At 42.7% G+C, this 18,642-nt stretch overlaps 1 protein-coding gene across 6 annotated transcripts in view; it reads left to right on the forward strand.

Annotated features, from left to right (window-relative positions):
- SYTL5 (synaptotagmin like 5) overlaps positions 1–18,642 on the forward strand; it is a 297,226-nt gene that overhangs the window by 200,260 nt on the left and 78,324 nt on the right. For all 6 annotated transcript variants that reach the window (XM_088451681.1, XM_088451679.1, XM_088451682.1 and 3 more), the window contains one exon: positions 5,745–5,825. In XM_088451681.1, the coding sequence (XP_088307807.1) occupies positions 5,745–5,825 (81 nt within the window). The remainder of the gene's footprint in view (positions 1–5,744; positions 5,826–18,642) is intronic.

Consider the following 18,642-nt stretch of genomic DNA (forward strand, 5'->3'; position numbering starts at 1 on the left):
ACACCTCTCCCAAATCTAAGGAGTATATTTATCCAAGTTCGTTTGTACTTTCGATTTGATGTTCGATTTAGTTAATTTCAAATCGAAAGTTCAAATCCTTCTTCAAATCCCTCATTACTAAAATTCGATTTTAGAAGCATTTTCTAAATCGAGTTCGATTTGGTTCGGTTTTGAACAGTGATTTGCTGTTCAATTTGGAATGTTCATGTGCAAATCGAACAGCAAATCCCACTTCAAATGGAACTGCAGTCCCCTGACTGAATAGAACTGCTTCATGCTTTCACTTTCAGCATGAGCAGTTTGTTTTCACACAGATACATGCATACATCAGTGAGATGCATGCATGTATCTTACTGTAACAAGCTTAGAAAGAGTTAAATGAGCAGCCAAGGCCAGGGATCTCTGGGGAGTTTGGGACCCCCCCATAAAAGGGGTCCCCCTCTCCAGGGCACCCCTGGCCTAGGCTGATAGCCTGCCAACCCTGGGTGGTGGGTGGCGGGTTCATAGTGTAGGTGTTGTGCATTTTAAATAGTATTAAATATTGTCTTTTGCTGTGGAACTGCAGATCCCAGCAAGACTCCCCCGCATGCTGGTACTTGGAGAACCACAAATACCAGCATTCGGGGCATTACGGGCCTGCTGGTACATGTAGTTCCACTGCAAAAGCAATATTAAAAAAACACAGGACACACACACCATACACAGTATAAGTTTATTAAACATACATGCACTCACACATGTACTCATACTCACCTATGTATCCCTGTAGCATCGGTCCCCTTCTCCAGTAGAATATCCATACGGTACCTGTGTTAAAAAAACATACTCACCTTCTCCTATGTGTGGATCGGTCCTCTTCGATCCAAAGTAGGCATCCTGGGACTTTGTAAAATAAAAAAATGAATAAACCTGAGTCACGCAACAGATAACAACCACGATGGTTGTTAGCTCCCGAATGAAGAACTCAGACGCGGCTCTAGCCTTCGTAGAGCCGTATCTGAGCGTTCATTGGCTGAGAGACGTCAGCCCCCGCCTCTCTCAGCCAATGAACAGCTCCCTCCATTGAAGTCAATGGAGAGCCGCAGGGTAACTAAAGTTTATTTTGCAGTTCCCACCATTGACTTCAATGGAGGGAGCCGTTCAATGAGAGAGACAGGGGCTGACCTCTCTCAGCCAGTGAATGCTCAGATACAGCTCTACAAAGGCAGAAGCGCGTCTGAGCGCTTCATTTGGGAGGTAACCATCGTGGTTCGTGTTTAATCGTTTTTTTATTTTAAGAAGACCATGGATGCCTACAGGGAGAATAGGATCACTCCAGGTAATGTAGGTGAGTATTTGTGAGTGTGTATGTATGTATTAAAACTTTAATTTCACGGTGTGTGTCTTGTGTTTATTTAAACATTTCTTTACAGGTGAACTACAGGTACCAGCGGGCCCTTGATGCCCCGTATACTGGTACTTGAGGTTATCCAAGTACCAGCATGTGAGGGAGGCTTGCTGGGACCTGCAGTTCTACTGTAAAGACAATGTTTATACTCTTATTTTTTTACACTACACCTACACTATCAACCCGCCAACCACCGCCTAGGGGTGGCGGGATAGTCCTGGGCTATCAGCCTAGGCCAGGGGTGCCCTGGAGAGGGTGTCCCCTTTATCGGGGTGGGTCCCCCATTCCCCAGGCCTGGGCTGACTAGCGGTCAGGGCTGATGCTGCGGCTGGGGGGCCTGGTGAAAGGGCTCCCCTGGCTGTGGCATCAGCGCCCCGATAGAAAGGGTCCTTAGCTGGTTCTGGAGATTTACAGGGGAACCCTACACATTTTTTCCCCTGTAATTCCAGAACCAGGACAGGATCAGAGCCCAGTGCGGGTTGTGCTTAGTACAGTGGAACCCTGCACTATTTTTCCCTGTGCTTACACAACCAGGACTGGCTATGAAAAGTCCAGGGCTTGTTCTGTTTTAGGGGGGGACCCCACTTAATTTTTTTTCTAAATTGAACTCTTTCTAAGCTTTTTACAGTAAGATACATTCATGCAACTCACTGATGTATGCATGTTTTTGTGTGAATCCGATCTGCTCATGCTGAAATTGAAAGCATGAAGCAGGTCTATTCATTTGGGGATTTGAAGTTCGATTTGAAGTTCGATTTTGTGTTCGAATTCAAATCGAATCATAGTAAATAAGGTATTTGTGCATTGGTCTATGTAAAAGTACCAATGTTTTTCCAATATTCGATTTTGTTTGGGATTTGAGAATAAATTTTGTTATAAGTTCGATTTTACATTCAAATTAGCCTTTAGTAAATACCCAAATGCAAAATCAAATGTAAATCGAATGCAAATCAAATGCCAAATCACTCAAAATCGACCTTTAGTAAATTTACCCCTAAATCTCTCTGCACATTGTACATCTGCCTCACCAGCAGTGCAGCATGGTATTACCAAGATGCACAGTTACTTGATTTTTCTTACTCTATTCCCAATTCTGAATCAGGCCCTGAGTCTGAAGGATTATTCATTTGTGTAAAAGAAGTGTGTAATGCAGTGTAAAATCACTTTTAAGACACTGATGCATCAAACTTCGGGGGTTTTGCATTAATGGGTGTGATTTCAGCATTTGCTGTAAATCACACACAATCATCATTATCAACTTTACATTCACACCAGGGTCAGAGCACACACTACTCAGACCCCACCAGGAGGCTGCATTTGAGACTTTTCCGTGGCCATTTTAGTCTCACTTTACAAATTCACACCCACACCAAGCCCATTCTGCCCACTATTATTGCGTGCAATCCCACTACCCACTGCCTGCATCGAAATGCCTGTTACAGTGGTCTAGTCGTAGAAAAACATCAAGTCACTTTGTGAGAATTCACGCATGTGCAGAGCAAAAAAGCTCAATTTCTATGAAAAAAAATCACAAATTACGTTTCAGATGGACTCTGAATAATGGTGAATATACAGATGTGTCCTCGTACATCTAGCCTCAATACGCCACGCAGGGCGACTTGCCTGGCATGAGTGAGCTGCCAGGTCTTGTGCTACTCTGCTAGCATCAAGTGTCTTTTTTGCCGATGCGACTAGGATGCACCAGCAGACTGTGCTGATTCCATTGCTATGTGACACTTGTATATCTGTGTGCAACTGCGGCCACTACATTGTAGCACTTCGTATACAGATTCAGAGACTCAGTCGCACACAAATATACAAATGTCACATATCAAATTAATCAGCACAGGTTTCTGGTGCGTCCTAGTCACATCACATTACGACATAGACACATTTCCGGAAAAAAGACCCCCGGCGCTAGCAGAGTCAGTCTCACGGGACCTGGTGCTCTGAGAGGGGCTTTTTAGTGTGACTGCAGCAAAGATGGATAAGGACACATCTGTACTCTGGACCTCATTCAGAGTCTCTCGCTAGATGCGATCGCTCACCCCCAGCGTATGCAAATTTGTCAAAGTGATGCCACGGCAAGTGATCACTCGCCAAGACATAAGCACTCCCACCATGTCTTAGCGAGCGGCCAGCGTACGCCCAATCGCACAGGCAGAGCCGCCCACCAGCACACGTCATCTCCAGGAAGTGTATTAAAACATTGGTACATCGAGGACAATCGGAGGCGATCGCAGCGCTTGTGGTTGCCTTACCCTACCGCAAGCACTGCGAGGACTTCAGTGTAAAAAACAGGCAGGTGATGTGTACTATGACGCTGCCTGTTAATTATGCACACCTCTAAAACGGCATTGAAACACTCAGGCACGCCTGCGTTCGCACCTCCACTCCCCCGTTATTAGTGTCCTGCCCCTGTTACCACCCACAAACGGCCTCTCCTGTCACTCATTGCACTGGGCTGTCTTTGCTGGGCGAGCAAGCAGCCTGCGATCGCACAGAGTAGTTCGCACATGCGCAGAATGAAGCGTGCGCATTCGCGTATGCAAACCATCGGGCCCTTGCAAGCGACTCTGATTGAGGTCCTCTGTCTGACTGATAAAGTGCAAGCACACTCAAAGCAGCCATCTCATCACACCGCTTATTCCATCTTTAAGTTAATCCTTTTTTTTTATCAGCTAAAATGTCGTGGATGCACACATTTTAGGTTGAACATAGGATGAATATAACCTGCCCAAATTTTCTAACAATTTATCAACAATTTGCTGTTTCTTAAAGATACACAGAAGGTTTTAATTACAAATCACAATGTTGTAAATAAGACAATTGCTAAAATAAAGAAGTCTTTAGAAACAGAAGTCTGTTGCAGTGTAATTTATGGTCCATGTTTCTCTACCCAGATAAAAAGTCCATCCTATTACCCTTTGCAACTCTTAAATCAGCCGGAGCATAGCTGATTACCACGGGCAATGCCCTGCATCACTCAAGATAAACCAAAGCCAAATGTTCACACTATTGATTAGCATTAAGAGAGCTGCAGGATACAGCTTTGCCTTATTAGTCTCCACAGTCTGCTAGTGTTGGGGAAACTGTGATATTCACTGTTAAAGTGTGTTAGCAAATTAGCTGTAAAGAGAGCCAAGAGCTAGGAAGGTTGTTTTCACTATGAGTTCCAGTGCGTGTTCCCAGTGCGTGTTGAGCTCAGATAACCAAGGTGTCAAGTTAAATTGTTCGTCTCTACAGTGATTTCGCTTTTGTACGTTAAGATGACAAATCTTTCCTTAAATAAGGCTGGTTAGATGCAATATATTTTTCACGCAAGCTTGGGGGTCATATGCAAACTGTATTTAATTGTTCATGCTACAGTTGAACAGACCTGATTAGGCAGACACCTTACCTTTTATAATAATAACCAAATAATAATCAGATTATGATCTGCAACATAAGATTTGTATGTAATACCTCTTTTACACCAAAAACCCAGGTCCGACCTGGGTTTTCAGAGATGTTTCCAACCCAGGTAAGTCACCGTTTACACAGCACCATCGATCTGGGTTATTCCCAGGTCAGCCCCGTTCACACTGAACCTGGGTCTGCCCTGCTAAACTTGTTCGGTCATAAAAAGTGGGAGGTGACTGCTCCACAACCACCAATCAGCTAATTTTAGGCATGACCCAGGTCAGATAACCCGGGTTGCACCGTTTACACTGCATCATTACCCAGGTCCATCCTGGGTCTGACCCTGGTAGCTACCTGGTTTGGATTGCCGGGTCACTTGACCTGGGTTATTTATCACTGACCCTTTTGCACTGAGCTGTAACCCAGGTAGACCCAGCAAAAACACAGGTTTTTGCTCTGGTGTAAAAGGGGTATTAATATTTCAGGACTATCCCCTTGTTTTTTTTTGTGGCATATTTATTTATGTATTGTTTTTTTTTGGGGGGGGGAGTTTGCTATTATAGTAAATTATTATTTTAAATTAGGGTGAAGTACATTGTGGATATTTCTGAGATTCCCCTTGAAGTATGTGATGGCTGCGGCTTGGAGTACATGTTTCACAAATAGAAAAATCATTAAGTAGAACACAATTTGCATTGAACAAATCAATTTTGTGCTTTTGAAGTCTACCTAGGCTCAATATACAAAATGAGTCCCTGCTTTCTATGTGATACTTGAATAAAAAATTAATAAAATGGTAATTACATGGCAAGAATAATTGTGTGCTGTTAATTAGCTACAGAGCTATCTATCCCATCCTGTCAGAATCACCTGAATGTTCAGGTTCTGCATTTGCTACCAGGTACAGTAGGTGAAGTCTAAACATGACCCTGATCTCATTCTCCATTTGTTTCAGGAACATTTATATGAAAATGAGGAGGATTTCCCAGAGACGGGCTCGTACAAAGCAGGAGGGCTGAGTAGTGGATTATCTCAAGTAAGGAAACTTCTTATTTTCTGCTACTTACTGCACTGTACTGTACTGTGCTTCCACTTAGTGAATTGGTGATTTTGGAATTGCTTACTAGTAGATTACTAGTAATGGATTATGGACATTTAGGCTATAACACTGACTTTTGTAAAAGAAAAAAAAACTTGTAAGGAATTATTAACAATACAATATTACATTTCACAATGACTTAATACATTTCAGTGATATTGATTTAGCAATTTTAATTAAAGACAGAAACTTGGGCAGTAGTCAGGCATCTCCAGGACATGTATGTTATTCTATATATGTGAAGTGTTGTGGAAAGGAAAGAATAGGGCCAGAATAAAGGGATGACATAGGAAGGACAGAAGATGGTATAGACATTGCAAAGCGTTTGGGGCATATATTCTGATACTTGATCAGTATATGGGGTTAGTGTGGACATTTTTCTATAATTACAACTATAGTGGATTCCATCTTGAATATACTGTATATATATGAATGTATACAGTCAGTTTTTTTAGTGTCATCTCCATGTAGTATTGTTACTACCTAATTATATACCATCTTATTTGTTACATTGGGGCTGATTCTGAGCTTGGAGTAATAAGAGTAAGTAACTGTGCACCTAGGTAATACCATGTGGCACAGCAGGTGGGGCAGATTTAAAAAGCGCAAAGATATATAAAAGATTAAGATTTGGGAGGGGCGTGTCCAAACTGCAATCTAAATTGTAGTGCATAATAAAGCTGTCCTGTATGTGTGGGCTGCATGCAACAGCAGCCAGTATTTACCCTGCATGCAAAACATAATAAATGTATTTTCACCCCTTGTATTACAACATGGTTTGTACCAGGTGAAAAGTTATTTGCTTTTTGGCTTTGCCCCCACCTCAGGATCAGGCCCTTTGTATGTATTCAGTTACTCTCTATTGATCCTTTCTTATATTTCTCCCCCAGCATATTTCATCCCACCACCCTTGTGTTTTCTGCCATCACAGGCAACTTATTTCCCAGCATACACAGTAATATGTGAAACACATCATCATTGTTCCTCAGGTGCACGCTCAAACAAACCAGAGTTGTGGGCATTGACTACACAGTTTTTTTCCAAAGCTCCTCCATTCTTCTCACAGCTCCAGACAAAAATCGAGGGGGATATGAGCAGGAGGACTGATTACAAGCTGCAATCGAGCGATTGGTCTTCCTGCTCAAAGCCTCCTCCGTCATTTAAAGGTGGTTAATAAAATTAATTATAACAGAACTGCCAGAGCTCCTGGAAAGATGGCAAAAATAGCAGGGCAGAGGCTCCTAAGAAAGATACTTTACTTGGTGGTATTGTCTGAACAGATGACATGTCATGAATTTTTCTTAAAGCTGCATTGAGTATTGACAACGTATTCCATATAGGGATGACTGTATTCCACATAGGGATCCATTGCCATACTGTCACATCAGGATATACACGTCCCACTGCCTAAGGGCTGCGCTAATATGAAGGCGAGGCTGCCTCATAGACCAATCTCTGATTTAAGTCAGTGGCAGGGGTGGGGCTGACGGAAGACATCTGAGAGATTTTCTCTAGCAGTTCTTACTGCAATACCTATAATCAAAGTGTCCAAAGGCAAGGGGTACTGGGTTTTTTAAATATGTAGAGACAGCGCTTGAGTATATCATATACTTATAATATACTTATAATAAATACATAGAATATTGGACGGCTTAAGAGTAAAGAATACACATTTATTTCATAGGCTAATAAAAAATATAGAAATCCTAAAAGTGGACAATAATAAGTACACAATCCCATCTCCTGTTAACATCACCGTTCACGGACTTACCTATGATTATTGGTCCAATAATAAAACATATTATCAAAATAGTTTATTTGGATACAATTGATATTATTGACCTCTTTTAGAGATATATATATAGTTTTTATTAGCTTATGTAATAAATGTGTACTCTTTACTCTTAAGCTGTCCAATATTTACTCTTAAGCTGTCCGATATTCAATGTCTTTAATTATATATTCAAGCGCTGTCTCTATATCTTTAATTCTATTTTCTGTTAGCCTAGGCTAGGGGGCTGACAACCCCTGTCACAGCTCCTAATCTGACAGCGCACTAAGGGCCTGATTCAGATTTGAGAATAGAGTAAGATAGAGCATGTAACTGTGCACCTGTACTAGCCATGTTGCAATGCAAGGGGTGCAAATTAGGGATGTGCAGGCTCGGATAGGTTCAAGTTTGCACGTTGAGTTCAGATTTTTCCCTCCAAAAAAACTGAACTCAGAAAGAGGCTAAACGTCATCTTACATGGACGAACATCATCATTCCTGGACTTTTGTCCAGGAATGATGATGTTCGTCCATGTAAGATGACGTTTAGCCTCTTTCTGAGTTCCGTTTTTTTGGAGGGAAAAATCCGAACTCAACGTGCAAACTCGAACCTATCCGAGCCTGCACATCCCTAGTACAAATACATACATGTTTTTGCATGCAGGGTAAATGCTGACTGCTTTTGCATGTAGCCCACAAATGCTAAACAACTTTATTTATACACACCCCTCTCAAATCTAAATCTCTCTGCACATTGTACATCTGCCCCACCTGTAGTGCAGCATGGTTTTACCAAGATGCACAGTTACTAGCTCTTCTTACTCTATTCCTAACTCTGAATCAGGTGCTAAGTCCTTACTGGTACTGAGTTTTTGTCTGATGCTTTGCCATCAGAGCTGGATAAAGGGGATGCAGTCAGGAAGCCGATGGTCGCAATGCCGACCGCCGGCTTCCCGACTGTCAAATCCCAGCAAGGTACTCATGACAGGCGTCGAAATCCTGACGCCTGTCATTAGACGTACGCCGGGAGCCAGACACCCGGCATACCGATAAAAGGTAAACCGGGCGCGGACAGCCTCGGTTTAGGTTAGAGACTCCCGGGGGGCACTTAGGGTTAGGCACACCCGCTCGGAGGGTTAGGGGTAGGCTAGGGAATGGGGGGGGCCAGGGTTAGGCAACCCCGGGGGGAGGTTAGGATTAGGCACCCCCTCGAGAGACTTAGGTTTAGGCTGCGGGGAAGTGGGGGTTAGGTTTAGGTACTTATGGGGGGTTAGGGTTAGGCAATAGGGGGGGAGGTTAGGGTTAGGCACCCCTAAGGGAGGGTAGGGGTAGAATAGGGTTAGTATTACTTACCTTTTTAGCTTCGGGTTTCTTCACCCTTGACGGGCTTCCGGCATGCGGCCGGCGGTATTACATACTGATTCCGGATAAAGACGCCCATGACGCTCTGAACAAGATATTTTGATGCGTCAATACACACCGGATACACCTTTTACACACTGATCACTGTACACAGGTCCCTCCAAAATTGCACATCTGATATACGATGATCACTATACACAGGTCCTTCCAAATCATACACCTGACATACAGTGAGCACTAAATACATAGGTCACACTGATAGTAGACACACTGATCACTGTACATAGGCAAACCGATATCATACACCTAATGCTCACTGATCACTATGTACAGGTTACACCAATATCACACATCTGGTACACACTGATCATTATACACATGTCACACCATTATCACACACTTGATATACACTGATCACCATACACAGGTCAAACTGATATCACACACCTCATACACACTGACCACTATACACAGGTCTCATTGATATCACACGGTTGATACACAAGTCACACCAATATGACACACCTGATGTTGCAGGGGGTGAAATAATACTGTTCAGCGATACTGTTATGCATATAGTGCATGATGGTAGGATATAGAGCTGTAAAATCACTGCACCCCCTCCCCCACAGACTGCCATTTAGAAAGATACAAATCTCACTATAAAGAAGAAATTACATAATTTTTGAACACATATTATTTAAAGATGAAGGGCCAAATGTAATAGGGTGAGAGTTTAGAAAAGTGAGAGTTTCTGACACTTTTTAAACTTTGCCAATGTAATAGAGTCCAAAAACAAAGTAACAGAGCGAACTTGCATGTTTTTTTAGACTTAAAAAACTCTCACAATTTAAAATCTCATTCAGATGTTTTCCCATTTTGAAGAACAAACTCAACCAATGTGAGAGATTACTGCTAAACTCTCACATTTTCTAAACTCTCACCCTATTACATTTGGCCCGAAGTATCTTTTGAAGGTCGAGGGCTAATTGATTGCCGTTTTCTGTGACATTGAAGTGGTTAGTTTTCTCTTTGGAACAGTGCGGATTAGTCTTTTAATACAGCTTCTGCAGTATAAAGGCAAGCAGCCTCCGTGAGACTGTGAAGTACTGTAGCCAGATTCACTAAGAATCTGACAGTTCATCACAGTGCTGTCTAGATTTTGAAGATTGTGTGAACTCTTTATAGATGGCTTCAAAAGAGCATAGAGAAGAGTCAATCTCCCAGGATCTCCAGCAAAATGTAACAAAAATCCATGGAGTTCATGTTGTAATTAAATTAAATTTGTGTTTATGCAGATATTGTGGACAGAAGGGGTCCTTGTTGATATAGTACTGGATCAGGGACTATGGGGAAGATGTATCACAGCTTGGAGAGAGATAAAGTACCAACCAATTAGCTCCTAATCTTTCCTTTCAAACACAGCCTGTAAAGTTACAGTTAGGAGCTGATTGGTTGGTACTTTATCCCTCTCCACTTTCTCTCTCCAAGGTTCGATACATCTTCCCCCTATGTTATACACTAGAACACTAATTAATAATAATTAATAAAAACAGATGTAATAAAGTGCAAGCAAATCAATTATTTATGTTTTAACAATATTTGGTTAATTAAAGCAGGATGTAATCCATTTATATGAACTACAGTATGATGCTGTAGAAGTTATCATTGTAATAATATAAAAATAATAGTTCTGTCTATACTGTTATGTACACATCTGATTTACAATTTACCAGCCTGTGTTATATCGACATCTCAGGATATATAAAATGAATAATAGATCAGGATTATTTATTTATTTATTATCAGTTTCTTACCATGTTTCCCCGATAATAAGACACTGTCTTATTTTTTTTTTTTTGGTCAAAAAAACTCCATAGGGCTTATTTTCGGGGTAGGGCTTATTTTAATTAACATTGACAGCATCATGCACTCAGGGCCTGATTCAGAGCCGGACGCTATTTGCGAACGGTTGTTCAGAAAAAGGGGCCGGCTATTTAAATTGAGCGCTCGCTCTTTGCGGTCTGTTGACGCCTCTATGAGTGAGCGAACTAAATATGCGCTCGCTATTTTGTAAAGAGGCCCCCTGGCCGCTCGCATCCTACGTCATCTCCGCTATTCATTAGATTAATCGAGTACATCGAAAGGCGTCTGAACTGCTCGCAGTGCTTGTGGTAGGATTTTCCTACCGCAATCATGCGAACAGTTCAGGCTAAGAAACAACCAACTGGTCGATGACGCTGCTTTGTTAATTATGCACACCCTTAAAACGCCCGTTTTGACCTTTTGGCACGCCTGCGTTCGGATCTCCACTCCCCGTTTTCAAGCACCTTCCCCTGTTACCACCCACAAACGCCTCATTCTGTCACTCAAATTAGCAGGCATTCGCTATTTTGCGAGCACACAATTTCCGACCGCAATGACTGATTCGCGCATGCGTATTACAACCCATACGCATGCGCAGTTGTGCGAACATCGCTCGGAGCGAACGAGCGGACGCTTACGAGCGGCTCTGAATCAGGCCCTCAGTCCTGCTTTTATCCCCATCATGGCCTCAGTCCTGCTTTACAATTCTTTACTTACCATTATTTTGTTTTTGTTAGGGCTTATTTTCGGGGTAGGGCTTATTTTGGACCGTTTTTCAAAAGTAAGGGTAGGGCTTATTTTCAGGGTAGGTATTTTTATCGGGGAAACACGGTATATAGCACAACATATTCCGTTGCGCTTTACAATTGGAACATTACTAGAACAAAACTGGGTAATAACAGACAGATATATAGGTAGGAAGGCCCTGCTCGCAAGCTTACAATCTATAGGGAAATAGGCATTGATACACAAGGATAGGTGCTATATATTGCAATTTGGTCCAGCCAGACGGCAGAGTTTCTTGGTGGGCTGCATGATCCAGTCACACAGGAATGTCAGCCAAATGTCAGGATGATGTGAAAGAAAGACAGTGTGTGAGGTTATGTGTGGACTGTGAAAGGGGATGTAATTAGACATGGAAGCTATGAAGGTTATGTGGGCACTCTGGAATCTGATAAGCTTGCCTGAAGAGGTGAGTTTTCAGGGAACGCTTGAAGGATTGGAGACTAGATCTAAGTCTTATTGTGCGTGGTAAGGCATTCCATAGAGTGGGTGCTGCCCAAAGAAAGTCCTGTAACCGTGAATGGGAGCAAGTAATGCGTGGGGATGAGAGACGCAGATCTTGTGCAGCTGAGAGGTCGGGTTGGGAGATTTATTGAGATGAGTGATGTGTGGTTTGGTTAATGGCATAATTTGTAAGTAAAAGTATTTTGTATGAATACGGTACAATACCGGCAACCAATGGAGGCACTGCCAGAGCGGGGCAGCAGACGATGAACGTTTGGCAAGGAAGATAAGCCTTGCAGCTGCATTAATAATGGATTGTAGTGGCAATAGCCTATTTTTGGGAAGATCAGTAAGGAGACTATTACAATAGTCAATGCGGGAAATAATGAGTTCATGGATTAGAGTTTTTGCAGTGTTTTGTGTTAGATATTGTCGAATTTTGGATATGTTTTTTAGATGTATGTAACATGATTTTGAGACAGATTGAATGTGGGGAACAAAGGTCAGTTCAAGTCAAGGATGACACCAAAGCAGCGAGCTTGTGGAGCAGGATGGATTGTTGAGTTATCAAATGTGATCAAGAGATCAGGTTGGTAACTGTTCTTGGCCGTTGGAAATATAATTAATTCTGTTTTAGAAATATTAAGTTTCAGGTGGCGAGATGACATCAAAGATGAAATGGCAGAAAGACATTCAGTGACACAGACCAATACAGATGGTGATAAATCTGGGAAGGATAGGTAGATTTGAGTATCATCTGCATGCAAATGGTACTGAAATCCAAAAGAGCGGATTAGTTTGCCAAGAGAGGTGTTATAGATTGAGAATAACAAAGGACCTAAGATAGAGCCTTGCGGTGCTCCAACTGATAGAGGTAGCGAAGAGGAGGCAGAGTCACAAAAACGAACAGTAAAAGAGCGATCAGATAGGTAGGAAGAGAACCAAGAAAGAGCTGTGTCCTTAAGACCTAGGGATTGTAGTGTTTGTATGAGGAGAGAGTGGTCAACAGTGTCAAAAGTAGCAGAGAGATCTAGAAGAATTAGAAGTGAGTAATGGCCTTTAGCCTTGGCAGTGACAAGATCATTTACTACCTTAGCCAGTGATGTCTCTGTGGAGTGTTGGGAACGAAAGCTGGACTGAAGTGGGTCCAATAAGTCGTGTGAGTTTAAAAAGTGTGTGAGGCGGGTGTAGACAAGTCTCTCAAGTAGTTTGGAGAGGCAAGGGAGCTGGGAGATAGAACGGTAATTTGAGAGAGTGCTGGGGTCAGAATTTTGGTTTTTCAGAATAGGAGTAATCACTGCATGCTTGAACAGTGATGGAAAGATGCCAGTAGAGAGAGACAAATTGCAGATTTTAGTTAGGGTTGGGATGAGCACAGGAGACAGAGCTTTACTGATTTGTGATGGTATAGGATCTAGACAAGAGATAATAGAGTAGGAGCATGAGAAGAGTGTAGATACTTCATCTTCGTTTGTGAGGTCAAATGAAGAGAATGAGCCAGAGGGTTCAGGTAGGGAATTGAGCAGGTCACTAGCTGAGGAAGAGCATACCATTTCATTTCGGATCTTATCAATTTTGTCCTTTTAATAGGAAGCAAGATCATGCGCACAGATAGTAGCAGGTGGGTTGGGTGAGGGATGGGTAAGAAGCAGTTTAAATGTATTAAAACGTTGCTTGGGGTTAGAGGCTTAAGCAGAGATAAGAGATTGGAAATATGTTTGTTTGGCAGCGTCCAGAGCAGCACGATAAGAGTTGTAGATAGTCTTATATGTGAGGAAGTCACTTGGAGTACAAGACTTTTGCCACTGACGTTCTACTTTACGTGAGAGTTTTTGTAGATGCCTTGTTAAGTTAGAATGCCACGGTTGACGTCTAAGTCTACGTGGTGTGTGATGGGTAGCTGGAGCTACTTTATCAAGGGCTTTTTCTAGAATCTGGTTTAGGTGTGATGCAGCAGTGTTAGGAGAAGTGAATGCAGAAATTGGTGAGAGTCGTTGTTGTAGAGAGGTAGATAGTTGTTGAAAGTTAATAGCATTAATATTTCTACGGATTTTAGGAGGTTTGGGTGATTTCAATGACCTGGAGGTTGATGTAATGGAGGAGAGTGTGCAGGTGATAAGGTTGTGATCTGAGAGAGGGAAAGGAGAATTAGTGAAATCAGAAACTGAGCATAGTCTGGTAAATACAAGATCAAGGCATTGGCCTTCCTGATGAGTAGAGAAGTCAGTCCATTGGGAGAGGCCAAGAGAGGAGGTTAAAGAGAGTAGTCTGGAGGTATGAGGCGATTGTGGACAGTCAATGGGGATATTGAAGTCACCCATAATGATGGTGGAGATGTTTGAGTATAGGAAGTGAGGGAGCCAGGCAGAAATATGATCCAGAAATTGTTGGGGTGGCCCAGGTGGGTGATAGATAGCAGCAACTCATAGAGAGATAGGGGTGAAAGTCCTGATAGAATGTACTACAAAAGATGTAAATGTGAGTGAGGGTCCCTGTGGGAGAACTGTGTATGTGAAAGATTGAGACAGTAATATGCCTACCCCACCTCCTTTTCAATTACCAGGCCTGGAGGTGTGTGAGAAGTGTAGGTTACCATGTGAAAGTGCAGCAGGGGAGACAGTGTCTGATTGTGTGAGCCATGTTTCTGTTATTGCCAGAAGGTTGAGGTTAGTTGAAATAAAGAGGTCATGGATGGATATTAGCTTATTGCAGACAGAGCGTGCATTCCATAAGGCACATTTTAGTGACTTACAGGGAGGCACGCAATGTTTATGAGGTTAGCTGGATTTATAGTTCATTGTGGGTGTGGCATGTGGGTTGGGCCTGGATTTGGCGATATGTTACCAGCTAATAGAAGCAGCAGGAGAGAAATATAAATATAGTTGTGGGATTTGTCTGAAAGTTTTTTTATGCCTACAGGTTGGGATGTTATTGTCAGTGGGTATAGATAAGTTAAAAGCTCATGTGTGTTTGTAAGAGGAGAGTAGAGAGTAGATTAATGAGGCAGCAATATGTACAGAAGGATGAGCTGCAAGGAGAGTACAGGATGTAGTAGTTTTAGAGATGATTCCATGGCGTAAGATTATTAAGAGAAGTTTTTGATACATTGGCCCTCATTCAGAGCCGCACGTTAACAACAGTACGCTCGTTGCGTTCCGATGTTGACTAACCGCGCATGCGCCGGTGTTACACCGCGCATGTGCGTACGGCAGATTGCGAGCTTTTTTTCTCTCGTTCCTAAAATAGCGTACAGGAAGTGACATGTCAAATGTGATTGACAGAACAGGGCGTTTTTGGGTGTTGACGGGGGTGGAGATGAAAAAACGCAGGCGTGGCGAGGCGTTTTTGGGGCGTACATACATTAGCAGATGCGAACGTCAAATGTGTTCGGACCGTCTCATACGTCACTGAAACATCCGCTTTCCCTTCAAAATGCTCGCACAGCTTAGGGTCAGGATTACTCGACCACATTGGCGATGGCCTTCTCCTCCGTCCCGGGACTCCACGATGGTGCAGCGATTAATCGTGGCTGGTCAGTAAAGTAATTAGTGTTGGATTGAAATCCGGCTTGGTATGTGTTTGGAAAGCAGTTTATTGGGATAGCACAAAAGCGTACGCAGGTGGAAATCAGAGCTGCTAATGTCATGATTACATAATCAATTAGCGTACATTTTTGGGCTTTTATTTTGACCACAATTTGGTGGTTATGGCCTATTGTAACAATAATGTCATCATCTTTTAATTAGCTCCCCTTTTTTTTTGTTTACTGTGGAATTTGCATCGCTATGTGTTTTTTTAAACGTTCCTTAAAGAGGCCTTTTTTTTTAAAAAAGAGGGTCAGTTTTTGCGTTTAAGGCCAGGATTAAATGTAACCCATTTGTACAATAATGTCACAATACAATGTCAGTGTTTTGTTTTTAATTTATTGTTTACACACAAACAAATTGGCATAATATTGTATTGCCTTTTTTTGTGGCCAAGATATTTGATCAAAAAAAAAAAAAAACATAACTACTAACATAAGCGTAAATACAAAATTTAAAAACATTTCACAAGAAAGGAGAGGGAAGTTTTGACCAGAAAGGAATATGAGCCAAGCACAGAAGGAAAGTGGGAAAAGTCGCCATTGCTGTCACCGTTTTCTCGCCCGTTTGGCTGGGTGAGGGTGGGCGCCAGACCGGGTCCGGGATGCCATCGGGCTGGCCTGTCCAGAGGCAGATGTTGTGGCCTCTGGACTAGGCACAGGGCTAGGCACATTTGGAGGATTGCCTGATGTTGTGCCAGAGGTAGAGGATCTGGATGTTCCGGCAGGAAGGGAGGTCGGCTCCACCATGTGCTGGCGAACGAGCTGCTCCAGGGCATCGGCGATGCGGATGTTGGCCCTGGTATTTTCCGCCAGGGCCTGAGCAATGGTCACGTTGGCCGCAGCATTTTGCTCCAGGGCCTCAGCCACCCGTATCAGACTGGCGTCCATCCTCTGCAGAATCTCCGTATGGCAATCCGATTTAAAATTGAGTTCTGTGAGGAGGCCCACTGCCTGCGAGGGGGCACGCCCTGGACTGGCTTCTGCAGGGTCCTCAGCCGGATGTACTGGTTCCTCCCCTGCAGAGTCAGCAGAAATTCTGCGGCCAAGGCTCCCCTCTGGAGCAGACTCATCCGCCTCTGTCTCTGTTAGGAAATTGGAGAAAAGACTCACATTAGAATCTACATATTGGCACAATAGCATTTCTGAGTTGGTGACATCACAAGACTTACCTTGGCCAACATGAGGAGCCGCAAAGTCTGGCATGTCCGTATCCATGTTGGACACGCCAAACACCTCCACAGCCTGCACACACCCCTGTGCCAGCTCTTCTAAGTCTGTCAACTCCAATGACACAGGGGTGGGACCCCCACCTGTCCCCCTTGCATGCCTAGCCCTGTCGGCAAGTTTTTGTTTTAGACGATATTTGAAGTCTGCCCATCTGTGGAATGAATTTGGAACCATTATCCTTTTTTTTACAATGGGGTTTGTTTATAGGATGGGAAAGTGTTTACTTACCGCCGTTTGACATCCCGGGCTAGACGGACATAATCACCCACCCTATTGACAGCAACGGCGACCTCCTCCCACATTCTCCACTTCTGGCTTTGGCTCATATTCCTGGCTGCCTGGGGCAGGATGTCAACGCACTTCTGGATCAAAACCTCCATCTCCTTGCTTGTGAAATGTGGCTGCCTTTTTTTTTTTGCAGCTTTGGCGGGTTGACTGGGGCCAGCAGTCTCTTCCATGTCATCCTCCTCACCTATTTGGGTAAATATGCAGATTTAGCCACTTCACAACTTGCACAATATTATGTTTTAAAATAGTCATTGACACAAAATGCATGAAGGCCTTACCGCCGCAATTTTGACCATTGTTTCCCTGGTTTGAAGCCATGTCTCTGCTTCCAGCATGAAATCATCCAGAAATTCTATGTGATTTCGTGACGTATTTATACATGCGTCGTTAGTTTGCGGCCGCATCATTGATTGTGCGTCCCTATGATTCATCCTTAATTTGTGCGGGAAAATAAACACTATTTATGGCTTGGTGTGTGTGGATTCGAGGTGGGGTTGTTGGAGTGTTGTCGGTTAAGTGGTTTGGATTTGGTTGGTTGGTTGCGTTTGGAGGATTTTGGAGAGTTGTTTTTTTGTTTGTTTTTGCTACATTTCTTTGGTTTTTCCGTTCGCATTTTTTTCATTTTTTCAACATCCTTTCCTGATTTGGTAAGTTTTGTGCATTCAAATTTGTGGCCAATTGGTGTATTCTTCTGTTTTGTGGTTAGTTAATTTTTTTAACACTCATTTCATCTTTTTAAGTTTTTTTTTGTTTTCGGACCCAAAGAAGTTTTTTGAGGACATCTTATATATTCGAGTTGGGTAAGTCCATTTTTGGTCTTGCATTTGCGAATGAATTACGGCATTTTTTACTGTTGGTGTAGCGCCTTGCATTTGCGAAAGAATTACTGCATTTTTGACAGTTGGTGTAGTGACTTGCATTTGCGAATAATTTACCGCATTTTTGACTGTTGGTGTAGTGACTTGCATTTGCGAATAATTTACCGCATTTTTGACTGTTGGTGTAGTGACTTGCATTTGCGAATAATTTACCGCATTTTTGACTGTTGGTGTAGTGACTTGCATTTGCGAATAATTTACCGCATTTTTGACTGTTGGTGTAGTGACTTGCATTTGCGAATAATTTTCCGCATTTTTGACTGTTGGTGTAGTGACTTGCATTTGCGAATAATTTACCGCATTTTTGACTGTTGGTGTAGTGACTTGCATTTGCGAATAATTTACCGCATTTTTGACTGTTGGTGTAGTGACTTGCATTTGCGAATAATTTACCGCATTTTTGACTGTTGGTGTAGTGACTTGCATTTGCGAATAATTTACCGCATTTTTGACTGTTGGTGTAGTGACTTGCATTTGCGAATAATTTACCGCATTTTTGACGGCTTATTCATCATATAATCCAGTTTTGCTTTTCCCTTTTCCATTTTTT

Source organism: Taudactylus pleione, unplaced genomic scaffold (genome assembly GCF_031769625.1).
Source record: "Taudactylus pleione unplaced genomic scaffold, aTauple2 ptg000026l, whole genome shotgun sequence".
In the NCBI taxonomy this organism is placed as follows: Eukaryota; Metazoa; Chordata; class Amphibia; order Anura; family Myobatrachidae; genus Taudactylus; species Taudactylus pleione.